Here is a 21,908-nt window from a genome sequence, read left to right on the forward strand (position 1 = left end):
CCCTGAATGATTTGAAGATGAAAACAAAGATTTCCTGGACTGCAAAACACAGCCTCTGTAAAGCAGAGGAAAATCTCTCTGTTAATGAAAGAAATATTTGAAAAAGACTTGAAAAGACAAAGCTCAGTAAAGCTGTGGAGGATTCAATAGTCACTAGACTAAGAAAAATCTGAAGATGGGGGTGGAGCATAAGCCCTGCCACCTCATTGGTTAGTGACAAAAAGGAACAAAATGGGGTGGAGGAACTGCGCAAGTCTGTGCCCTTCAGGTTTCATTAGCAATTTGCATTGTTTGTTCCTATTGAACATTTTATTTAAAAAATAACCAAATATTCCCAGTCTGACGGGGAACATTCAAGCATGTGAATCTATGAAAGATCCAATGCTGGAGAAATAAACGTTTTGCATTAAACTCCACTTCAATGCAGTCTGGAGAGCATACACTTGTTGGACAAACTCATAAATGAGCATATCTCACACTTACTATATAATGAGGAAAGGAGACCAGAGGCTGGCTATGTAGATTGGGTCACGATAAGCAAAGCAGTAGTGATGATGTATTGCATTGTGATAAAAGGGACATAGCCCATGGTTACCAACATGCAGTCATTTTCTGGAAATCCTTCCAAAAACATAATTAAAAATGTAATAAGACATGATACGGATCGCAAGCCCCTTTTCATCATCACCTTTCCATTTCTAGTCATTAAAAAGATGGTGTCTAGGGGGTACTTTTCACCCAAACAGCATTTTCATAACCAACATACCCCTAAATTACAGCACATCCACACGGAAACACCCGACATACCTCAACACCTCTGCCACTAGCATACAGCGAACACCAACGAAAAGAAAATTCGAAAATTCAGTATAGCTGGGCCCACATCGAATCTTCAACAATAGCACTCTATCCCAAACCACCAACAGCGCCCACCCACGTGCCTGACCTTGGGCGGCATAGTGGAGCCTATACAGCCATCTAAGTCCTATGCTGGCAAAAATGCACTCAAGCACCCCTTATACTAAACCCTTAGAACCTCCACCACATTGACTGCGATCACCAAGGGCATTCCAACCACAAAGTGCATTGAGGCCATACAAATGTGGAAAGAGTGCTATACAAATAACCGAATACAATACAATACAAGACACATGAATAAGGCAACAAAGCATCCTCTTTTAGTAGAACATCTTTCTAAATAGGAGGCAGTCAGGGAAAGACTAAGGAGTAGCTCCAAAACCTACGTAAGCAGAGCAGGCAATTCTTGCTTGGGTTTACCTTTCAAAACCGTGTCCCTTTCTGCTGAACCAGCATACTTTCTCTGCATTTATATCTAGAAATCAACTTGGATGAAGAAACTGTCAGGTACACTCACATTTAGATTATGATCCTCGTCGTACTTGTCTTCGTGGTATACGCGGTAGCCTTCCTCCGATGACCCACGGAAACCGGTAAGTATGTTCCCTCTAGTCGACAGGAAGGGGCTGTTCTGGTACTGGCTACCATTGTAAAGGCTGGTAAGGTCATCATATGTGCTGGTTGTGGCAGTCATAGATGGCATAGTCGCTTTGGCTTCCCGAGAAACAATTCCCCCGAGTCCAGAACTGGCGATATCGGAGAAAAGCTGCACCAGACTTTGGCCTGCAGGGGGAGTGGCCGGGGCCGTGCTGGGGCCACTGCCCCGCTTCAGGATAGTGAGCATCTGTGCAAAGACATTGAACATGCGGAACTCATGTTCTCGGTCCTGCTCAAAGCGGCGCTGTTCTAGCTGCATGCGCCGCTCCTCCATCTCAATATCCCGTTGCAGGCGCCGCTCTTCTAGCTGCAGAAGACCCTCTTCCATCGCCATCTGTGAGCGCAGTGTCTTTAGAAGCAGCTCATTCAGGGGATCTTTGGATCGCAGCCCCTTCCTTTTCTTCCGCAGATGGTGAAAAGTGGCAAAGCCAGGTCGGGGGACTGTTCCCTGGAGTCCAGCAGATGAGGCCAAATTGGGCTCACTGAAGCCTAAAAATGAAAGAAGACCATAAGTAAAAAACATCCTTCAAGAATTACCAAACTAGCACTGCATATAGTTTGCCAACTGTTTCAACAGTCAACACATAAATGCATATATATAGAGCTATCAGAAGCAGAAATCAAATGTGCTTTAGTGGATCTTGCACTTTTTTGTAGGAGTGGTTCATGCATCATTATGAAAACACATCAACTACAACAACAATGGATGCTTTTCATTCCGTCTTTGTAAGGGGAATGAGGGGACACAGTAAATGGACTGCACTCAAATAAAAGAGCTCTGTAATCTTAACCTAGCCTTGCAACAGTTGTCAACTGAAATTATATGATATGGCATTTGTAACACGCCTATAATCAAGTGTTTCAAGGTGCGATGAGGCAAGGAAGGGGGGAACAGAGGGAGGACAGAGACAATGATCTTAATAGGCCAAGTGACATTGGATTGCTCAAGTGCAGGGGAGGAGAAAGGTGCCAGGGGAAAGGGAAGGGGGCAGTGCTGTACATGGGATCAAAATAATAACAAGAAGTGCGGCCAGCAGGTGGCAGGTGCAAGGTTAAGTGCAGACAGCAGGTGTCCAAAAGTGCAGGTAGGGGGAGTGTAGGGTTACAGATACAGACCCACGTGCAAGGGTTGCCGGGAAGCAGTGAAGGTGTGCGACTGGGCAAGTAGGGACCTGGGCCCGGAATCAGATGGTAGCCAGGTCACCAGTGCAGTATCAGACAGGAAATCATCAGGGGAGAGGAAGAGAGAAGGCAGAAGTAAAGAGGAAGGTCTTGAGGTGCTTCCGGAACCGGAGATGGTTCTCCTCGAGTTTCAGAGAGGAAGAGAGCCTGTTCCAGGGGGAGGCCCCAGCTGTAAAGAGAGATCTACCAACAACACGTTGCTTGGAGAAGCGACTGAACCTGAGGGAGTTGGAGGTGGAGGAGCGAAGAGTTCGAGTAGGAAGGTATTTACAAAAAGAGAGTTGGAGGTATTGATAACCCAGGCCCCAAGTCTTGTGGACAATGAGGAGGGTCTTGAACTCAATCCTTGCAGCCACTGGGAGCCAATGCAGAGATTTCAGTGCTGGAGAGATACGCTCACTGGGCTTGAGGCCAAGGAAAAGTCTTGGAGTCCTGTTCTGGATGCGTCGTAGAGGGCGAAGAGTAGACCCAGGCAGATTTAGAAAGAGGCTTTTGCAGTAGTCCAGCCTAGAAATAAACAGAGCTCTAGAGACAGTGAGCTTCTGGGGGAAGGAGAGGAAATGAAGAATACCTCTGAGGAGGTGGTAGTTTGACTTCTGAGACATCAGAGATGTGAGGAGAAAATGAGAGTGTGGAGTCGAAGATGACCCCGAGCTTCTAAGTCTCACAGGTGGGACCAGGAAGAGGGCCGAGGGAGGCTAGCCTGAGAGTGACAAGAATGCAGGGTGCAGGTGTGCCGAAGAGGACAATCTCTGACTTACTGGAATTAAGGCAGAGATCGCTGGCAGCACACCACTCTTGGATAGCAGACAGTCAGAGATGAGATAAGGAGAAGAGGTGGCAGAGGGGAGCCTGAAAACGAGCTGAGTGTCATCTGCATTGCACAGAAAGTTGGAACAGAGAGTGGCAATGCAGTGGGCGAGAGGTGCCAGGTATTGGTTGAACAGCCAGGTAGAGCGGGTAGACCCCTGGGGAACACCACTGGTAGAGAGTGAGATATAGGAAAGTAAGGACCCAGGTTGGACCTGGGAGGGTCAATCAGAGAGGTACAAGGTCAGCTAGGCCAGGGGCTGATCGGTGATACCCAGGTAATCACAGAGACGAATGAGCAGGATGGCATGGGTGACCGTGTCAAAGGCAGAAGAGGGATAGAGTAAGATAAGGACGGATGGGAGATTAGAATCTAGGTTAGAGAGCAGGTCTTCACAGATTTTCAGGAGAGCAGTTTCTGTACTTCTGGCTGCTCGAAAGCCGGATGTATGGTCATGGAGACAACCAACAGATTCAGTGTGAAGATTAAGCTGGCAGATGGCCAGCTTAAATGTCTTTAATTCATTGAGTGTGACCACAAATAGGGATCACAAAGTTCACTTGAAGGCATCCACCTAAGTGCAGACATGCATGACAATTGTATTTATTGTATTTGTATTTATTAGTTGACAAGGCTGGAATTTCGATCAGAAGTGCCATACAGCGAGCAAACAGACAGTGTTGCCAATCACCTTTTAGGGCGTATTTCCATGGTATATGTATGCAGTGGTGAGCTAAATTATGTGGGTCAGGCATTGAAACATTAAAAGCGGACATTATGTAATCTACTGACATAAATAACTACACTTTACATTCCATTCGTGACATACACGGTACATTCAGGCAATGCATCAGAGTTAACATAGATGCATATATACTGTTTAATCTGGGGCGAAGGTGGGAAGAGAAATTTGGAGGGAGGACCGGAAGGGAGCAGAAGAGGAACCCCACTTCACTGGCTAGCCGATAGTACAGAAGTCTGATCATAAATACTTTCACCGATTGAACTGTTTTCATTTCCAAGGTAGAGTATGCATGCAATGAGGGGCCAATAAAGAAAAGGAGCAGATGGACGGCACGGTGTGGTGTTTATTCATGGGAAAGGGTGGTTGCTGAGAATTTGCAAATGGAGAGCTTGGGTAGGTGAGTAGACTGCAATGTTCTGAGCCTGGTAGTGGGGGCTGGGGCTAGGCCATGAATGAAAAAAAAAACAATTTTCAGTGGAGAAAATAAGTCATGCCTAAAATCTCAGACGCCAGTCCATTTTTTTGGAAGTCAAAATACTTTGGTGTCTTAAATGTAATTTCTGAGATAACAGAAAAGGAAATAAGCAGTTATGTAATACGACAGGTAGAATTCTCATCCCTTCTGTTTTTCAAGTCTGGAGAACAAAACACAAGGCCTGGGAGCACTAAATTTGAAAAGGCCTCCATAAGGTCTGAGATCAAGGCTCCCATCTTTTTAAGTACTCAACCTTTTCTGTAACCGCAACCTACATGAAGGGCTTAATTGACGCACTGCTTACTGTCTCCTTAAAGATCCATTCTGTTTCCCACCAGTGTTAAACTGCCAGATCAAAATACGTAGAGGGATGCATGGATCCACTTGCATATTGTTGAAGGAAAGTAATCATGGCTAGACACCTTTTACTATCTATGCCAGGGACCTCTAAAAGCCACAAAGGTTAAGTCCTAGTTATTGAAAGCAATAAATAAACAGTAATTCAATGCATGCTCTTACCGATTCCAAAAACGTAACAAATCTCACCTCTGCAATGTGCCTAATTACATGCAGAATGTCATTCATTTGTTCGTTTTTCACTTAATATCCAACTCCCACTCAGCCAGAAACAAAAACAGACAAAATAAAAATCAGCTGCCATAATGCAGCGACAAGTTGAAAGAAATTGCTGCTGTGCCGGCTTTATCAGTCTTCTGATCAAATTGCTTCATATCTGGAGTTCATACACTTTCATAAGGCCAAGCATTAATAATAAAAAATACACCATCTGAAATCTAATGTGAGGAATCAGAAATGAGAGCAGTACACAAGTTTGACATGTTTTTGGGTTAAATACTTTTATTTTAAAAAAGGTGGTTGGGAAAAGGCCTCTCTGACCCTGCTCCAAGAGGATTTCCCTACCTAAACAAAAACTAAGGCTGTGTCCTTGTCAAGATGTCAAAAGTAAAACTGCCCAATGTTTAACGTTCGATTCTGTCCTCGCACTACAAACATAACTCCAAGGTGAAAAGGAGGGATATGCCTTTAACCTTGATTGGTGTTCAAAAAGGAAGAATACACGATTTAAACAAAGGTTTCCTCAAGGATAAAGTTCTTCATTCCAGAGGGCAGTTCCCTTCCCCTGGATTTGTCTTTACTCCTTGAGATTTCCATACACCATAGTTCTTTGGGGCCTCTTCTGGCCAAATACAACACTCGCCCAATAGTCCTTTGATTTCACAGTCTTTGGGCTCCTCTTGGCTGAATACAAAACTTGTACATTAACTGTTTCACAACTTTGGTTTCCTTTCAAGAATAGTTCTATGGGGCTCTCTTGGCCAAATGCAACACTTGCATACCACACTCTGTCTTTTTTTAATCTTCTTCAATTGCCCAATATACTTCCCTGTCAGGACTTCCGCATTACACACTGGAGGTTTGCCTGGTGTACTCGCCTGCCAGCACTTGTGCTTCTACTCATATGGGTTTTTCACTCGCTCTCAAACCTGTCTGTATATTTGGTTTAATAATGTATCTTCCCGATATATATCATCTTTCTTCTGCCTGCTTTGTATTGACACTGTGCACAACCACACATAAGCAAATGGTTTGTTTGCAATTCAAATTCCCTTTTACTATGTCCATCACTTTCCGGCAGGTAACTGTCAGTTATACGCTCTCAGCGCGTACGCCGATACGTCTTGGTGCCCCTGTTCCTCTCAGGAAGATTCACCAGCTTTTGCAGGCGTTGATTTCTTCTCTCGCGGTCGCTCGAGGAAGGTTTCCTGTTCCTCTCTCGCATGGTCTTCATGCCCTCGCTCACGGTCCTCCATGGCTTTTTCCCAAAACGCCTGCGGTCCTGCTGGCTTCGGTACGTGAACTGCTCCTCCCTTTCATCTGCGAACGCCCAAAAGAGAGGTGTAAATCTCTCTAGCCAGTCGCAACAGCAGCTGCCATTCATTTTCTGTCAGAGCTGCTTACATTTCCCAGGCACAGGTGTGTGCTGGGAAACACTAGAACGCTCACTAGGTTCACAGTTTCCCTTTCTCCACATTGCTTGATCCTTCCTCTTCCTCATCTCAGTATTTTGTAAATTCTGGGAACAGAAGTCCATTGTAAACGTTTGACTCATGGAGCTTGGATGAGCATTTCCAAACAATCTTAATGGTCAGTCCTCTGATAGATTGATACGTGAAATTGAAATGAATAAAGGCAATTCCATCAGATTGACAAGGGTGTTTCACAGATTCAACTAGAGGGGTTTCCCTCTTCATAGGAAGGGGGTGGAAACATGGCAATAAGCCATGAGGGTCTCAGACACAGAAGGTTATTCTCAAGGAAAAACAGGGGCTTCCATGTCTCAACTGACAGAGTCATATTGCCGCCCCCAGGGTCAGGATCATTTAGTGGCTGACGTCCCCTGGCCACATGAGTAGAGGTTACCGCATAGAGTTCCACGATGACTCCATTACACTAATTCCTTCGGCAAAAAAATTGAAACGGCACACAAAACCAACACTGGAACAGCTTAGTTATTTTGGGTTGCCAGCTACAGCATCAAACAGTTCATACCATGTACAATATTGTACCATATGTGCAAGAAGCCAGAATTGCACTCGAAAAACATGTTCCTAGAGTAATCATTGCCAATTCATCAGGGGTAAACATTTCAAGTAGCGATCTATGGGCCAGGTATAAAATTTCAATAAACACCAGAGTTCTCTGCATGCCCATTTCTTACTCACTAAGAGTCAATAGACACCATCAACGGCTAGTGGCAAGTGCACATTTTGAGGCCTGATTTCATCATTGATTTGTCCCATCTGAAAAGAAAATGCTATTTTTATTGAAGTGAAAATTCCTACAAGATCTGAAGATTTGTGCATGGGCACCGATTAGCTGAGTTCATGTTTAGCTTAAATGTTAATTATACATTTACTAATTTCTGATGGATTACTTGACCTTGTGGTGTGGTTACTGGTATTTGAGAAAGTAATCTGCCTTTGCCGTCTATTAATTTTACAAACATTAATAACGTCTTTAAATAAAATCAAATAAAGACATACAATTGTCATTTGGGTGAAAGTAGACAAGTTTACGAAGATGGGTTATTCTTAATGCATTATCAAATATGCCAAATTCCACTACCAGCGTTACCCATTTCCGACAGATGTCTTATTTACATGATCTGACAGACTGTATAGCATCTAGGGAGCCCCAATGTTCATCTGCTTTTTGGGGGAGTACAAAAAGTGTTCTCAGAATTAGTCTAAATGCCTTCACAACATGTCATCAAGAGAAAAATAGGCAACCAGAAAGCAAGCAGGTGCATAAAAACGAGACCTACACTTAATTTTTAACATGCTTGTGCCCCATTGTTAAAATCTGTAGAATTCACTCTTAACACAACTCATTCATCCATTGGAATGTCCACATCTTACTATTACTTGCTCCTCATCTAGTTGAGCCTACAGCTTTGCTGCTGTACAAGACATGCCGCATTCACTGACCAATAAAGCACAATTGAATTTAAGTATAGCAAAGAAGCCAAGAATGCAGATCAGTATCATTCCTTTATGTCTCGAAAGAACATGATGATTCAACATGATTGTCCATTTTCAAAGGTTACAAACCCAACAACCAGTGCTCCATATAATATTTTGAGGTGAGAGTATTTTACGCCTGATTTTTAAAACTTTGATAGTAAATGTGATTTCAAGAGAGTAAAAATGACTGTTCTCCTTTGCAAGAGAGTATAAATGTTATGCGACATCCAGCCAGCGTAAAAAACTGTATGGAAATCATTATTATGCGGCAGCTTTCTGCATTGCGACAGACTGCACCTTTCATTATTTCTCTAAGGTCTGGCCATTTCATCTCTCCTGTATATAAATGTTGAAAACCCAAAAAACCTAGCCAATTACACAGTAAAGCAAACATGAATTGTATTGTGTTTTGAGGTTCGTTAGCAGAATTGTCGTTTGATGTTTAACAAAAGTCCTCATTTCCTGGAGCTATTACTCCCTAACGGTATGCCAATGTTATGATACAACAGTGCAGAGGCAAGGACTCCATGCTAAATTCAACATCTAATCTCATGGTCAAATGGTTATTTATATAGCGCTTTTGGTAAAGCGCTGTGCATAGAACATATTTATCACAATTATCACCATACCGAAGTCGGTACTCTTATCGATCTCGAAAGGATGACAGGCTGAGTTTGCCTTGCCGGGACTATAATAATCACAATGCCTAGATGTTGGATGAACCATGTATGAAGGGTATACAGTTCTTTTGCCGCAGGATTTTACGTCGCAGGACTTTTCATCGCCTTTTTTTGGGGGGGGGGGGTTAAAAATTAAATATTTGTGGCTGAAAGGGAATAATTTAAAAAAAAAAAAAACTGAGGTTTTTTCGATAAAAAAACGGCAATGAAAAGTCCTGTGACGAAAAATCCCACGGCAAAATAACGTAGAACCGTATGAAGCACTACATAAAGTTAAATATCTATCTGGATTATCACAGGGACAGGTTTTCCAGAGTTTCTATTTCAATTACAAATGTAACTTTCCTTTGTTTTTAACAGCACCAGCACTTCCCGGAGAATCGGGTTTTGGATGTTTAATTGTAGTCTTGAAGATTTGAGAGGCAATAACACCTGTGATTGGTGTAATGACAATCACTCACCCTTGAGCAAAGACTCTGTTGCCACTGACCATTTATAGTAATGTACCCCATTGACTGCAATGTTGAATGGATGTAAACTAGACCGTGCATACTCATCATTTTACACACTGTTTTTATAATTAGAGTGTAAATTAAATTAGAAGTGGAAAAATGACCTGCCTCCACATGATTATGCACACGGCAAAGGAACTCTAAAAAATACAATTGTCCAATACTGATTTGCTTTTATTGGGGGGAAAAAGCATTGATACAATCTGATACAAAAGGTTAATTCTCAATTGCAACTTAGTTTCAGTGCAGACAGCCTGGCCCTCGCACTGACCTCACCTAACCGCAAATGAAGGGTGCAAGCCTGGGCCCAGCAACCGCACAGACCTGAAGCCGCAGCACAAGGTAAGGCGGTACCTGCCGCACCGCCTAACGGACGCTGCCAATCATTAGATTATGGGGCATTTCCCCCCTAACCCTGCAGTCCTCGCGACCCCGCTAACCCATTGCGAGGGATTAAACAACAGCCCCCACCACAGCTGGACTGCTAAAGCCTCAGAGTGGCTTGGGCCCTGGAGAGCGGAACTCCATCCACCCCAGCCCAGAGACTCCCAAAGGTAACAGGCAGCACAAGTACCGCAAATCACGAGGTACGGTGGCACCCATTCCCCTGCGTGAGTCTCCGCAGGGGTGGCATAACGCAGCAGGGGCACCGAGGATGGAACCCAGGATCCGCACATCTACCCTCTGAACTGGTTGATCTCGGGGGCTCCACATGCACAAACCTTTCCCCTCCTAAACCACTGGACTTTCAACAGAGGGCAAGGGGGCTCCAACCGCAACATCCGGCAGGAACACAGCCACAGCGCTACGTGTATGGGCACTTCCTTCGGATAGTACACTTATTTAAGATCCAGTATCCCTGAGAGCACTCGTTTAGATTACTCTCCTTAGATTCACTAGTCATTTGTGTCTGCTGTTATCTTCCCAACAACTTACGGTATCCTGTACTCCTAGATCCAGATCATGCATCTAGAATGGTTTATCATTTTGATCCACAAAATACAGAAAATAATGTAGTGGCTTTATAGATATCTTTTACCCACTTTCAGACTCTTGAAACTGGACAAAATGAATCAAGCTACTGGTTACCATGCACTTCTGAAGGTTGGACAAGAAAAAAAACTTTGCATGGTTTTGCCAGAAGAGTTACTTTTGGGAGGTGGTCAAAGAATTGGTGAATCAAGCATATCAAATTACTGTGATTTCAGAAACAAACCCATTTGTTTCTATTCTAAATGATATGATTTGCCCCGTTCAATTCATCAGACTTCATTGGATAATGGTTTTAATTGTGAACTGGATTTCGATTAATCCGGTATTGACCATTAAATAAAAAAGATCTAACGATTTGAGGACTGCTGGATTGGATATCCTATTGAATTATACCTTTAGAAATGCTCCTGATATATGGTTGAAGGTGCTATCTGGGCATTTTAAAAAGATTTTAGAAATGTGTTGCTTACCTGCCTCCTGGTCAACTTCATATTTTAAACCCATTTATAAGAAGGGAGATCCTTCTGGCCCCTGTAATTACTGACCAATTATGTGAATGGATGCAAGTGGCAAACACTTTGCCTCAATTGTAATTAAATATTAGGAAACCTGGGGAGGTTGGAACAGAATAAATAGGATTCTAAAATATCAAGCTGGTTTTTAGATGTGGCCTGGAGGAAATAGCCTTGTATTAACTTTGTTCCAACAATATGCTTGGGGTAATGATAATGATATGTTATTTATATAGCACCTTAATCCAAAGCGCTTTACAGAGCACATGTTTACAAACAAATAAAAGGAATATATATATATATATATATATATATATATATGATACATTACTCACCGTAATCGTATTTCTGATTCTTGTATCTGCTTAGATTCACATGCCGTGCATAGGCCGACATCTAGTGGAAGCTGCGGAGTATTACAGTTTGTTTTTCGAAACTCGAAAATGGGCGTCGAACTAGGGCATGCCAGTAATACTATCCCTAGTGTGACATCCCCTGTAACCATGATCCCTCACGCGTGTATGGCCCTCAGATTGTATTTTTTCTGACATGAGGTAGCATGAGGAGTAGCGCGAGTATAGAGGATCCAAGCAGATAAGATAGATAAGACTGCAAGCACCCATGCGCCTTCTCTCAGAGTGGAGGAAGGGTGGGCATATGTGAATCTAAGCAAATACAAGCATCAGAAATACGATTACGGTGAGTAATGTATCCCTTCTGAGGCTTGTGGAATCTGCTTAGATCACATGCTGTGAATAGATTAGCCATCTGAATAGATTAGCCATAGAAGAAGGAGGTGGGATGTGAGAAGGTTCATGAGCGAACAGATGTCTTAGAACCGCTTGTCCCACTGGAGTATCTGTCTTGGAATGAGTGTCGATGCAGTAGTGCTGAGTAAAGGTGTAAATAGAGCTCCATGTAGCTGCTTTGCAAATACTGTCAAGGGGTACATTTGCAATGAAATCCATAGTGGCCCCGGTACCTCTTGTCGAGTGGGCCCTTGGCGTAAAAGGCAGTGCTTTATCTGAAAGGAAATAGCACCGTTGGATACACCTGACTATCCACCTAGAGATGGCATTTTTAGAGATGCGATCTCCTTCTCTACCTGGAGCTATGGAGACGAACAGCTGATCTGTCTTTCTTAGCGGTCTGGTCTTGTCTACATAGTAGAGGACCGCCCTCCTTACATCTAGTGTGTAGAATTTCACCTCCGCAGAGCTCTTGGGTTCATGGAAGTAGGCCGGTAGCTCAATAGACTGGTTAACATGGAATTTGGAAATGAACTTAGGTGAGAACCTAGGGCGAGTGCGTAAAACCAGTTTATCCTTATGAATAGTAAACAAAGGATCCTGCACTGACAGAGTTTGAATTTCACTGACCCTTCTTATGGAGGTGATGGCTACTAAGAAGGCAGCTTTATAAGTCAGGTGTTTGAGACTAGATTTGTGCATGGGCTCGAAGGGAGGACCCATGAGCTTAGCAAGTACCACATTAAGGTCCCAACCTGGAGGTGGGTTAGAAATTGGAGGGTGGAGTCTATTTACCCCTTCCATAAATGCTTTGACGACTGGCACTTTCCACCATGACACCTTGTTATCGGAAGTGGTGTAGGCTGATAAAGCTGCCAGGTGCACTTTTAGTGAGTTAAACACTAACCCTGCATCCAGTAGGTGGAGCATATAGGTGACCAAATTAGAAGGTGTACAATCAACAGGGCTGATTTGTTTATTCTGGCACCAAATAACAAATCGTTTCCATTTATCATAGTAACAGTGCCTCGTGTTCGGTTTTCTTGACTCCTTCAAGATATCCATATATCTCTGGGGTAATTTGAGAAGTCCGAACTCTATGACTTCAGGAGCCATGCTGCCAAGTTCATCGAGTTGGGCTGAGGATGCACTGATTGCTCCTCGTGCTGGGAGAGTAGGTTGTACCAATACTATGGAATACTATGCCGTCGGGAGAAAAGGTCCTGCCCGCTACATCGAGGGCTCTGACGTCGGAGACTCTCCTACAAGAGACAAGGCAAAGAAGCGTAGTGAGCTTGCCAGATAAAGCTGTGCGAGATAACTCTTGATTATCTGGCCAGGATAGAAAAAGGTTCAACACTTTGTCGACATCCCAAAGTTTACTGTATCGAGATGGAGGTGGAGCCGTTAGCTTGATACCTTTAAGGAGTCTGCAGACTAAATGATGTTCCCCGGCTGGAACTCCCTCGATGGGGTCATTGCCTGCTGAAATAGCAGAACGGTACGCGTTGACGGTTCTGTAGGCCAGACCTTTTTCCACCAAGGATGCCAAGAAGTTGAGAATGTCCTCTACAGGTGCCGAAACCGGATGCAAGCCTTTGTCCTGACACCAGTCTCTCCAGGCATTCCATGAGTTAGAGTATCTTTTGGAAGTGGTAGGAGCCCAACTCTCCTCAATGAGGCCGATTGCCAAGTGAGACAAGCCTGGAACATTCCACCTAGCCCTGAAATCCTCCAGGCTGCTAGTACCAGAGACCCTTGGAGGAGGAGAGAGTGATGCTGGCCCGCAGGATTCAGCAGGAGATCTGGAAATTGGGGTAGAAAGATTGGAAAATCTGTAGAAAGTTCCAGAAGAACTGGATACCAGATCTGAGAGGTCCAGACCGGGGCTATAAGAACTAGCTCTGATCGCTCCTGACGGGCCTTCGCCAGGGTCCGTGGAAGGGAGGAAAGGCGTAATGTACTCCATTGCTCCACCTTTGGAGAAAGCCCTCCATAGCTGCTGCCGCTGGGTCTGGATTCCAGCTGAAAAATATTGGTAGTTGAGTGTTCAGGCGTGAGGCAAAGAGATCTTTGGACATGGGACCCCAAATCTGTTGAAGCCGAAGAAAGACTTCCTTGTGAAGTTTCCAGTTGCTGTAATCGACTGTGTTCCGGGAATACCAGTCTGCCACCGTGTTCGTCAGGCCTGGCAGGTATTCCGCCGTGACAGAAATACAGTGCTCTAGGCAGTAATGCCAAAAATCCTTGGCTAGTTCCGGTAGAAGGCGAGACTTGGTGCCTCCCAGATGGTTGATGTATCTCACTCCCGAGATGTTGTCCATTTTGAGTAAGATACAACAACTCACTCTGTCTTTGGTAAAGGAGCGTACCGCGAAAGAGCCCGCTAGTAGCTCGAGGCAGTTTATATGCATAGCGAGCTCCTGGGGTGACCACGTCCCCCCCCCGTGGCCACTGAGCCACATCGCGCTCCCCAGCCAAACGACTGGCATCTGATTCTATCACTATGTCTGGAGCGGAACGGAAGATCGCCCGGCCGTTCCAAGCTTCCATGTGAACGAGCCACCAATCGAGCTCTGTTCTTGCCTCTACTGATAAGGTCAGCTGTTGTGAGTAAGAAAGACTGCGTCTTAAATGCTGACCCTTGAGCCTCTGTAACTCTCGATAGTGCAGCGGTCCTGGAAAAATGGCCTGAATAGACGAAGAAAGGAGGCCTATCACCCTGGCTAAGTCGCGAAGTGACATCTCTTCCCTCTGAAGAAGCCTGCGGATCTCCCGCTTGGTAGAGTGAATCTTGGATACCGGAAGACGGTGTCTATGACGAATCCTAAGAACTCTAGGGTTTTGGATGCTTGAAGGCAATATTTCTCCCAATTTATGAGAAATCTGAGACTTTGTAGGAGATCTATGGCCAGCCTGGTCTGATTCTCTACCAGTGTTTGTGACTGTGCCATGAAGATAATATCATCTAAGTATATTATCAACTTGATGCCCTGTTCTCTTAAATGAGCTACGACTGGCCTCAGCAATTTGGAAAAGGCCCACAGAGCTGAGGAGAGACCGAACGGGTCTAAGATAGCTTGTGTGATCCTGATGTATGGGTACTGCGAGGTACGCATCTTTCAGGTCCAAGTGCATGAGCCAGTCGTTGGGTCTCAGTAGGTCACAATAAACTTGTTGAGGGCTTTGAGTTTTATCACATGTCGTACTTTCTGCTTTCTGCGCACCAGGAATATGGGGCTGTAAAAACCGCCTGGACTTGGGCAGGGCCGAATTGCTTGCTTTAGCACTAAACTGCGAATCTCCTTGTCCAGATCTATCTCGTCCTGCTTGGACATAGTAATAGGAATCAGACGGGTTACCTGAAAAGGTTCCGTAAAGAATTCTAGACGCATGCCACGCACTGTGTCTTTGACCCAAGCATCCCCAGATAAGTAATCCCATGCATGCGCAAAAAGAGCCAGCCTCCCTCCTATAGGTGCTAAATGCGCGGGCGCTGCGGTGAGCAGACCGACCTGAGGTCTGTTGTTGTGCGGGAAACCGGATGGCTCTCCTCCAGCCGCGACCTCTTCCTCTGCCTCTCGATGGGAAGAAGGTGTCCGCATGATCTTGCCAGACTTCATGTTCCCTGGACTGTTGAGGTCTGCGATCGAAGAAAAACCGGCTGGACGAGCGACCTCTGCCTCGACCGGCCCTGGCAAAAATCTTTGACGAGAAGACTCGTTTGATAGAGGCTTGAGCCTTGTCCAGTGCAGTAAAAGTGCCTACGAATTTTGCCATCTCCTTGACAAAGGAATCGCCGAACAGTAGGCCTTGGGCGGAGGCTCCGGACTCGGTGTCTGCCAGCTCAACCAATTTCGTGTCGATCTTATGGAGGATGCTTTTGCGGCGCTCAGCTGAGATGGCACAGCTGGCGCTACCTAGGAGGAAGATAGCTCGTTGGGCCCATCCTGACAGAATGACCAGATTGATGGAGTCTCCTGTGGCTATGGCTGCTTCAGCCAAATCCATCATCTTCGCTAATGGACCTAATACGTCCAGCACTCTGTCTTGGCAAGATTTCCAGGCTCGATCAATGCCTTTCCTTGGGTCTTTGGCATTCTTGCCAAGGAAAGTTATCATTTTGGAATCCAATTCTGGTGTGTGAGCAATCTTGTCCAGTATTACCGGGCGTGGGCACTCAGCCTTAAGTCTCGCTCTGACTTCTTTATCTATAGGCTTACAAAGCCTTTTTTGATGTATTCCAGAATCCTCGGTGATGGTTCCCAATCCGAAGATCTGCGATGGCCAAGATCCTCTGGGGAAAACATCCCTTCCGAGGAATACTGTTCTTTACGAGATTTTTTAGGGATGGGGGCTGCCACAATCCCTGTAGTAGAGGGTCGCGAGCCTACGGAATGAACCTCCTCATCAGCAGAAAGGGGAGACAAACTATTCTCGTCGTCACTGACTTCTTCTACACCCTGTTGGTCTTCCTGCGGGCTCAAGTGTCTTAAGTCCCCGTTTAATTCCTCGGGACAAGAGGGTCCATCTGCGGAAGGGGTCTCCTTCCTATCCAAGAAGGCCTTCTTCAGCCTTGAGAAGGCATCCGAGATTACGGTAGTGGCAGACTCTGGCTGGCTCGGGGGGGGTCAGAGTCTCTACTCAGGCGAGCTGGAATACATCCCCCTGAGAGGTGTTTTCTTTTTTGTGTTCTGGTAGGGAGTTATCATGCAGCCGCTCCTCTACGTCATCCAGCCGTTGCTGTATAGGTAGGAGCTTATCAGAGATAGCTTTCTTAATGCTAGTCTCCACCGAGGAGCTTAGCACCTTCTCCAAGCTACTTGCCATTGCCACTTCATCAAACCTGTATGTTTCATCTTCATATTCGGGCCATTCCTGGTCCTCTTGATCAAAGTATTGGGCTGCCATGTTTCAAATTGCACTTTTCTACTCCCTGATTCACCTCATTTTTTTTTTTTTTAAATCTGGAGTCGGACTGCTTTTTCTCTAAGCCCACAGTATGGGTATTCAAAATGTATATATGAATATATATGTAGCACTGAACAGGGCTCAGTCGTTTGGAAGTGTCCCCCTTTCTGCTGTTCTATCTTCCTTTCCTTTTTTTGTTTTTTTTGATAATTCTTTGGAGGACGTTGGCGAATCTGTTCCTGGCACTCGCGGTCGCAATCTCGTTCTAAACGTAACGAAATATCTGTTTGCGAGCGCCAGAGAACAGAGGAAGGCACCTGGGAGAGAGGGAGCGGACTCTAGTGCCTGCAGGGGGTCACCGCAGTTTCGCGGACGCTGGATTTGCCGCTCCCCCGACACGGGAAGCTCAACCCGAGTCGAGGGCGCGGCGAAATAAGTGTCCGAGGACAAAGAAAGTGAAACTTTGCTTGTTAGATCACGTGGCACAGTAAAGCCACTAAACACAAGAAATGAAGTCGGAGTACGATCTCCGACGCCAGCAGGAAGTAGTCGTATGGGATCCTCTGAGGGGCCGGCGCGTAGCGCGTCAGTGATTTTAAATTAACCCTTCTGGGAAGGGAAAAAGTAACGGCGCACCCAGCGCTCGAGCACAGGGACACGTTATAGTCCTAAGGTATCACGAGAAAAAAACGTATCAGACAATAATAGCAATTAAACAGATTGAATATGATGCACTTATCTCATGCTGTGAGCAGCAAAGAAAGGGGAAGTGCATCGTATTCAAGCCTGTTTATGGGAGGAACTGTTAGCTGATTGGTGGACATTAGTCACATGTTATGAACACCACACTGGACTTTCCCTCTGACTCTGGGAAATGTAGTTTGTTTACTATGTGGAAAACCTTTTTTCCTACTATTTTATTGTTAAACTATATGAATATTTTTCTGTTACGTAAAAATATTTTGCTGCTGAGCACTTTCTTTTAATATATAAAAGAAAGAAAGCGAAGCATAATGGGAGCCTCCGGTCTTGACATAGAATTACACAGCAAACATCTCACGCTGTCCCACAGTACTAGGGCAGCATGAGAAATCTGACAAGCTGCACCTCCTATGCTAATTGAAGCTTACTAATAGTAATCTCAATGGCATTATGGACTGGCAGGAACAGTAGAAATTATGTCAGAAACAAAAAATGGATTAGATTTTTCACACATATTTTGCAAAACAATAAGTCAAGGTAAAATGGTTGTTTGCCCTTCAACAGCCAAGGTATCTATCAGATTTCTGGTGTCTGTTAAAAGCCAGCCAAAAGTTAGATTTCGGGGCATTTCAACCTCCCATTCCCCCCGTTAGGCAGAAACCTGTGCAGTTCCCTCTGGGACCACTGCAAAATATTTAGGACTACAGGTATTTGGCAGTAAACCCACTTGGTAGCAGTCTGTACCACACAGATTCACTTGGTAGCTGTGGCTGAGCAGTCAGACTTCCCTCAAGAAGAGTTAGGCAGTATACAGAGTGTTCACAATAGGCCAAGAGAACACAGTAGAACGAGTAAACACTGACCAGGGCTTGGTGTAAAAGAGATATCATTATTTATTTTAAAACCACATCTAGAAAAACACACAGGCACTAATAGTAAGCAATTGAAAAACACGGTCACTAAAAGATATACACTCCCTTAAAAGAATATTAGACAAGTCTTAAGTAAAGCCCCACTTATTTTCAGACAGCGGTGAGCGCTTAACGTAGATGGCACTCTAATAGTTCGTTTTAAAAAGGGAGAGAAAAGCAGAGAACAAACTGAAACAGATCCCAACACTTTTACAAGAACATAACAAGAGAGGAAGGCAAAGTAAAACCGTGAATTCAGAGTCAGTAGGCCGGATCCGCTTTAAGAGGATCGAAATGAAATGTGTCCAAGGTCACACGGTTGCAGTGCACAAAAGTCTTGTAATGGTTCAAAAAGGAGTTGGACCAAAGAAAGGGACCAGTTAGAGGGTCAAGGCGGCCAGCCCAGTCTAGAAGCTTAAGGAGTTGTTATTACCTTGTAGCAATCTTTAGAAAGGGAGGCCTGGAGGACATGGTACCTTAAAGTGGTGAGAACACTCCAGCGGGGGCAGTTGTTCCTGGCAGCGGATGCAAGTCGGTGCTTCGTCCGGGGGAGGAGAGGAATTCGTCGTGGAGGAAGACAGGAGTCCGTTGCACTGCCAGGGAAGAAACCAGCCGTGGAGTTTCTCAGGTACAAGGAGCGGTCCATTGATTTGCGGTTCAGTGGTGAGTGGCAATCCGGCCGCCGGGGTGCTTGGCACGGGCAGTTCGACCACAAACCGGTCTGGGGTGCGAAGAAAGAAAGGTAAACTGGTTGTGCCCACCAGTCAGGGGAAGAAGCCTCTCCAGCCAGGAGATCTTCTCTGTCGTCGGGAAGTGGTGAGTCGGTTCTGCAGGGCTCCACCGGTGGTGTCATCGTGGTAGCTCGGCTCAGCTTCCCCCTCGTCGGATTCTCAGGTCCTGTGACGACGTCTGAAGTTCCAGTCCCCAAAGCCCTGCTTTTATGCAGCATACCCCCATTCACTCAGCCTAGCTGTCAATCAAGCATGCTAAGTGGTGAGCCGGCCGGCTCACCACTTGGGCCAATCACACCAGAGTGCGACTTGAGTTACCAAGGTAACTCAGTCCAGGGTGCCTAAACCCCCTCCCACACTCCCTGTGATTCCCAGACAGAGTGGCACCACTTTTGGAGGCTTCTGTGGAGAAGCCCGCCAAAAAGTGGAACAAAGGGCTCGACTTGGGTTGAAGTCACAGAAGAGAACACAAATGCCATTTTAGAATTGAGTCTTGGCAAAAGAAATACCAACCGGAGAATTAATATTAATTAAATAAACCGGCGGTATGTTCGAGGCTATGAGAATTAAATAATTAAAGTTGGTAGTCTCGAACAATGGGAAAATCCCATAGGAAAATATTTGCAGTCGAATATAAAAAGTAGTTTCCACTGCCACCAGCCAAAACTCGATCAGGGGGGATGGAGACGTGCCCCCTCGACTAACAGACCCCGGGGCACTCGAATTGCCCCGACCAATACGTCCACAATATGATGGTTGGTACTGGTTTCTGTTAATAATTTGGGACTAGTAAAGCCAATGGTGACTTTACATGCCCTTGGAGACAGTAGTCAGTCCCAGGGTATGGAGTCTATGGTGGGGTGTCACTATGACACCCCTGTGTTACTGCACGGAGGGTGCTGTGTAACACACATAGGAAAAACACATGAGACCCTATGGAGTAAAGGACCCCATAGCCCATAAAACACATTACCAGTCAAAGGAATACCATAAATCATGTCCAAGAGTGTGAGAAAAAAGAGTCTCACTCTTGGCAGGAGGAAAAACAAACTCCAGAAATCCAGCAAAGCTGCTGGGGGACTCACTAGGTTAGGAAATTCAGCCTAAAGAGAGAATTCTCCCTAACACCCCCCTCCAGGGCTATGCCACATTTGATAACTCCAGGGTGAAATCATTTTCCCACCCCATAAATGGGAGTTGATGGTGGGCTCATAAGGAATAGAGACACCAACCCAACACAGGAATTTGGCACCTTTCTGCCATGAAGCTTTGAACTCTCCAATGCCAACTAAGTAGTGAAAGGTTGATGGAGACCAGTGTTAGAGATACTCCCTATTGCTCTGTAGGCTACGCTTGAAGCTACACTAATCACCGAGAACAAAGTCTCTGTAGTATGCCAAGCAGCGTGCCAACACTTTAGAAAAGGTTTGGAGAACATACATTAAAAGACTGTATTGGAGTGGTGCTGCATGGGGAGGATGTCCTAATCAACTCCACCCCGACCCGTAATATTGCAAGAGACTTTCACAAGGGCCAAACAGTCTTTCTGGAACATATAAGAAGGGCAACTCAGCCTGCATTCTACAAGGAGACACAGGAGTAGCACCTGCAAAAACAGATTCCCATGTGTACACTTACTAATGGAAATTACAAGCCCTGTGCTTGAAGCAACTTGTCCGCAGGCATTGGAAATTGCAAACGCAAGTCCCTGCTCATAAACATTGCTGTGCAGGCCCAGGAAACACAAGAGGAAAATGAGCAGGACCTCCAGACAATAGCTTTCATCACACATACCGTTTGATAATCCAAAATGGCAGACTGCTTCAAATAAGACTGTGCAGAGAAAAGAGGCAGAGCGACAGACACGAACATCAAGGTAAGATTGTGTGGAGGACACCAGTCTCAACTGCAACCCCAGGATCTTTGACACCCACACCTGAAAACCATAGCCCAAAGACTAACCATGGATGCACAGTTGGAATAGTATAAATGCGAGAGCCGTGGGGAAAATCAGTGGCAGTATTTTAGCACATTCTATGTCAGGGTTTGCCAGAACATGTACAGAGACAGCTCAGGAAATTAGTGGGAATGGAAGCAAATTCATGGGCAGAAATACAGCTGACCATAGTGCATTACCGTCGGCTGTTGCAAGAGAAAAATAGGAAGAAGGAAGATGCTTGAAAACTTGAAGATGCCAAGTTAGTTCAAAAAACATTGTCGAAGTACACCATAGAAGGGGCGGTCCTGACAAGCGGAGAAGGATTGGGAATGCAGCAAGCAGTGGGTACATCGCAGGTAAATAATCAACACCAAATGCATGAAAGAGAGAATGGGTTATGCCACGAGTCAGAGGAATGGGCTACTGAGGAAGGGGTGGTTTTCAGAATATGCAGAATGATAATCAGAATAAGCAAGGAGGATTTAACCAAGGGGACAAATCAGAAGAGTTCCTCCTGTATGTTGGACATGTGGGATGACAAGGCACATTGCGCGCACAAGTGGAAGCCAAGGTTATGTACAGAATGGGCAATTCTGAAGGGAGGGGGGCAGCTTATCCTCCAGCATATGGTTCACAAGTTAGGATGGGTTTGCACAATATCAGACAGTGCATCAAGCACCAGCGCCGCAAATAACGGGCATTGCAGCCACAGCAAGCACCATTGAACCCCCCCACTAGGGCAGTCACAGCACGCACCCATGCAGATACAGCAGAATGTAAACACAGGACAGCTACGGACACCTAGAGTAGGGGGCGTCACTGTGGTAGGAGGAAGGCCTTTAACAGGTACAGGGATAAGTATCTATCCACAATAGGGCAGGGCGACTTGATGTGTTCAGAACTGTCGGTGAAACCACACCCCCAAGAGGAACCAAGGCTTGATGTGACGATAGGAGGCACATTTTTTCTTTTTTAGTAGACACTGGGGCTACTCG

General features: G+C 45.3%; 1 protein-coding gene across 2 annotated transcripts in view; it reads right to left on the reverse strand.

Moving 5' to 3' along the window:
- Positions 1-21,908, reverse strand: part of ACCS (1-aminocyclopropane-1-carboxylate synthase homolog (inactive)) — a 1,238,632-nt gene that overhangs the window by 1,110,603 nt on the left and 106,121 nt on the right. For both annotated transcript variants that reach the window (XM_069623318.1, XM_069623319.1), the window contains exon 3: positions 1,376-2,004. In XM_069623318.1, coding sequence (XP_069479419.1) covers positions 1,376-2,004 — 629 coding nt within the window. The remainder of the gene's footprint in view (positions 1-1,375; positions 2,005-21,908) is intronic.

Source organism: Ambystoma mexicanum, chromosome 11, assembly GCF_040938575.1.
Source record: "Ambystoma mexicanum isolate Mex_15411 chromosome 11, UKY_AmexF1_1, whole genome shotgun sequence".
Classification (NCBI taxonomy): Eukaryota; Metazoa; Chordata; class Amphibia; order Caudata; family Ambystomatidae; genus Ambystoma; species Ambystoma mexicanum.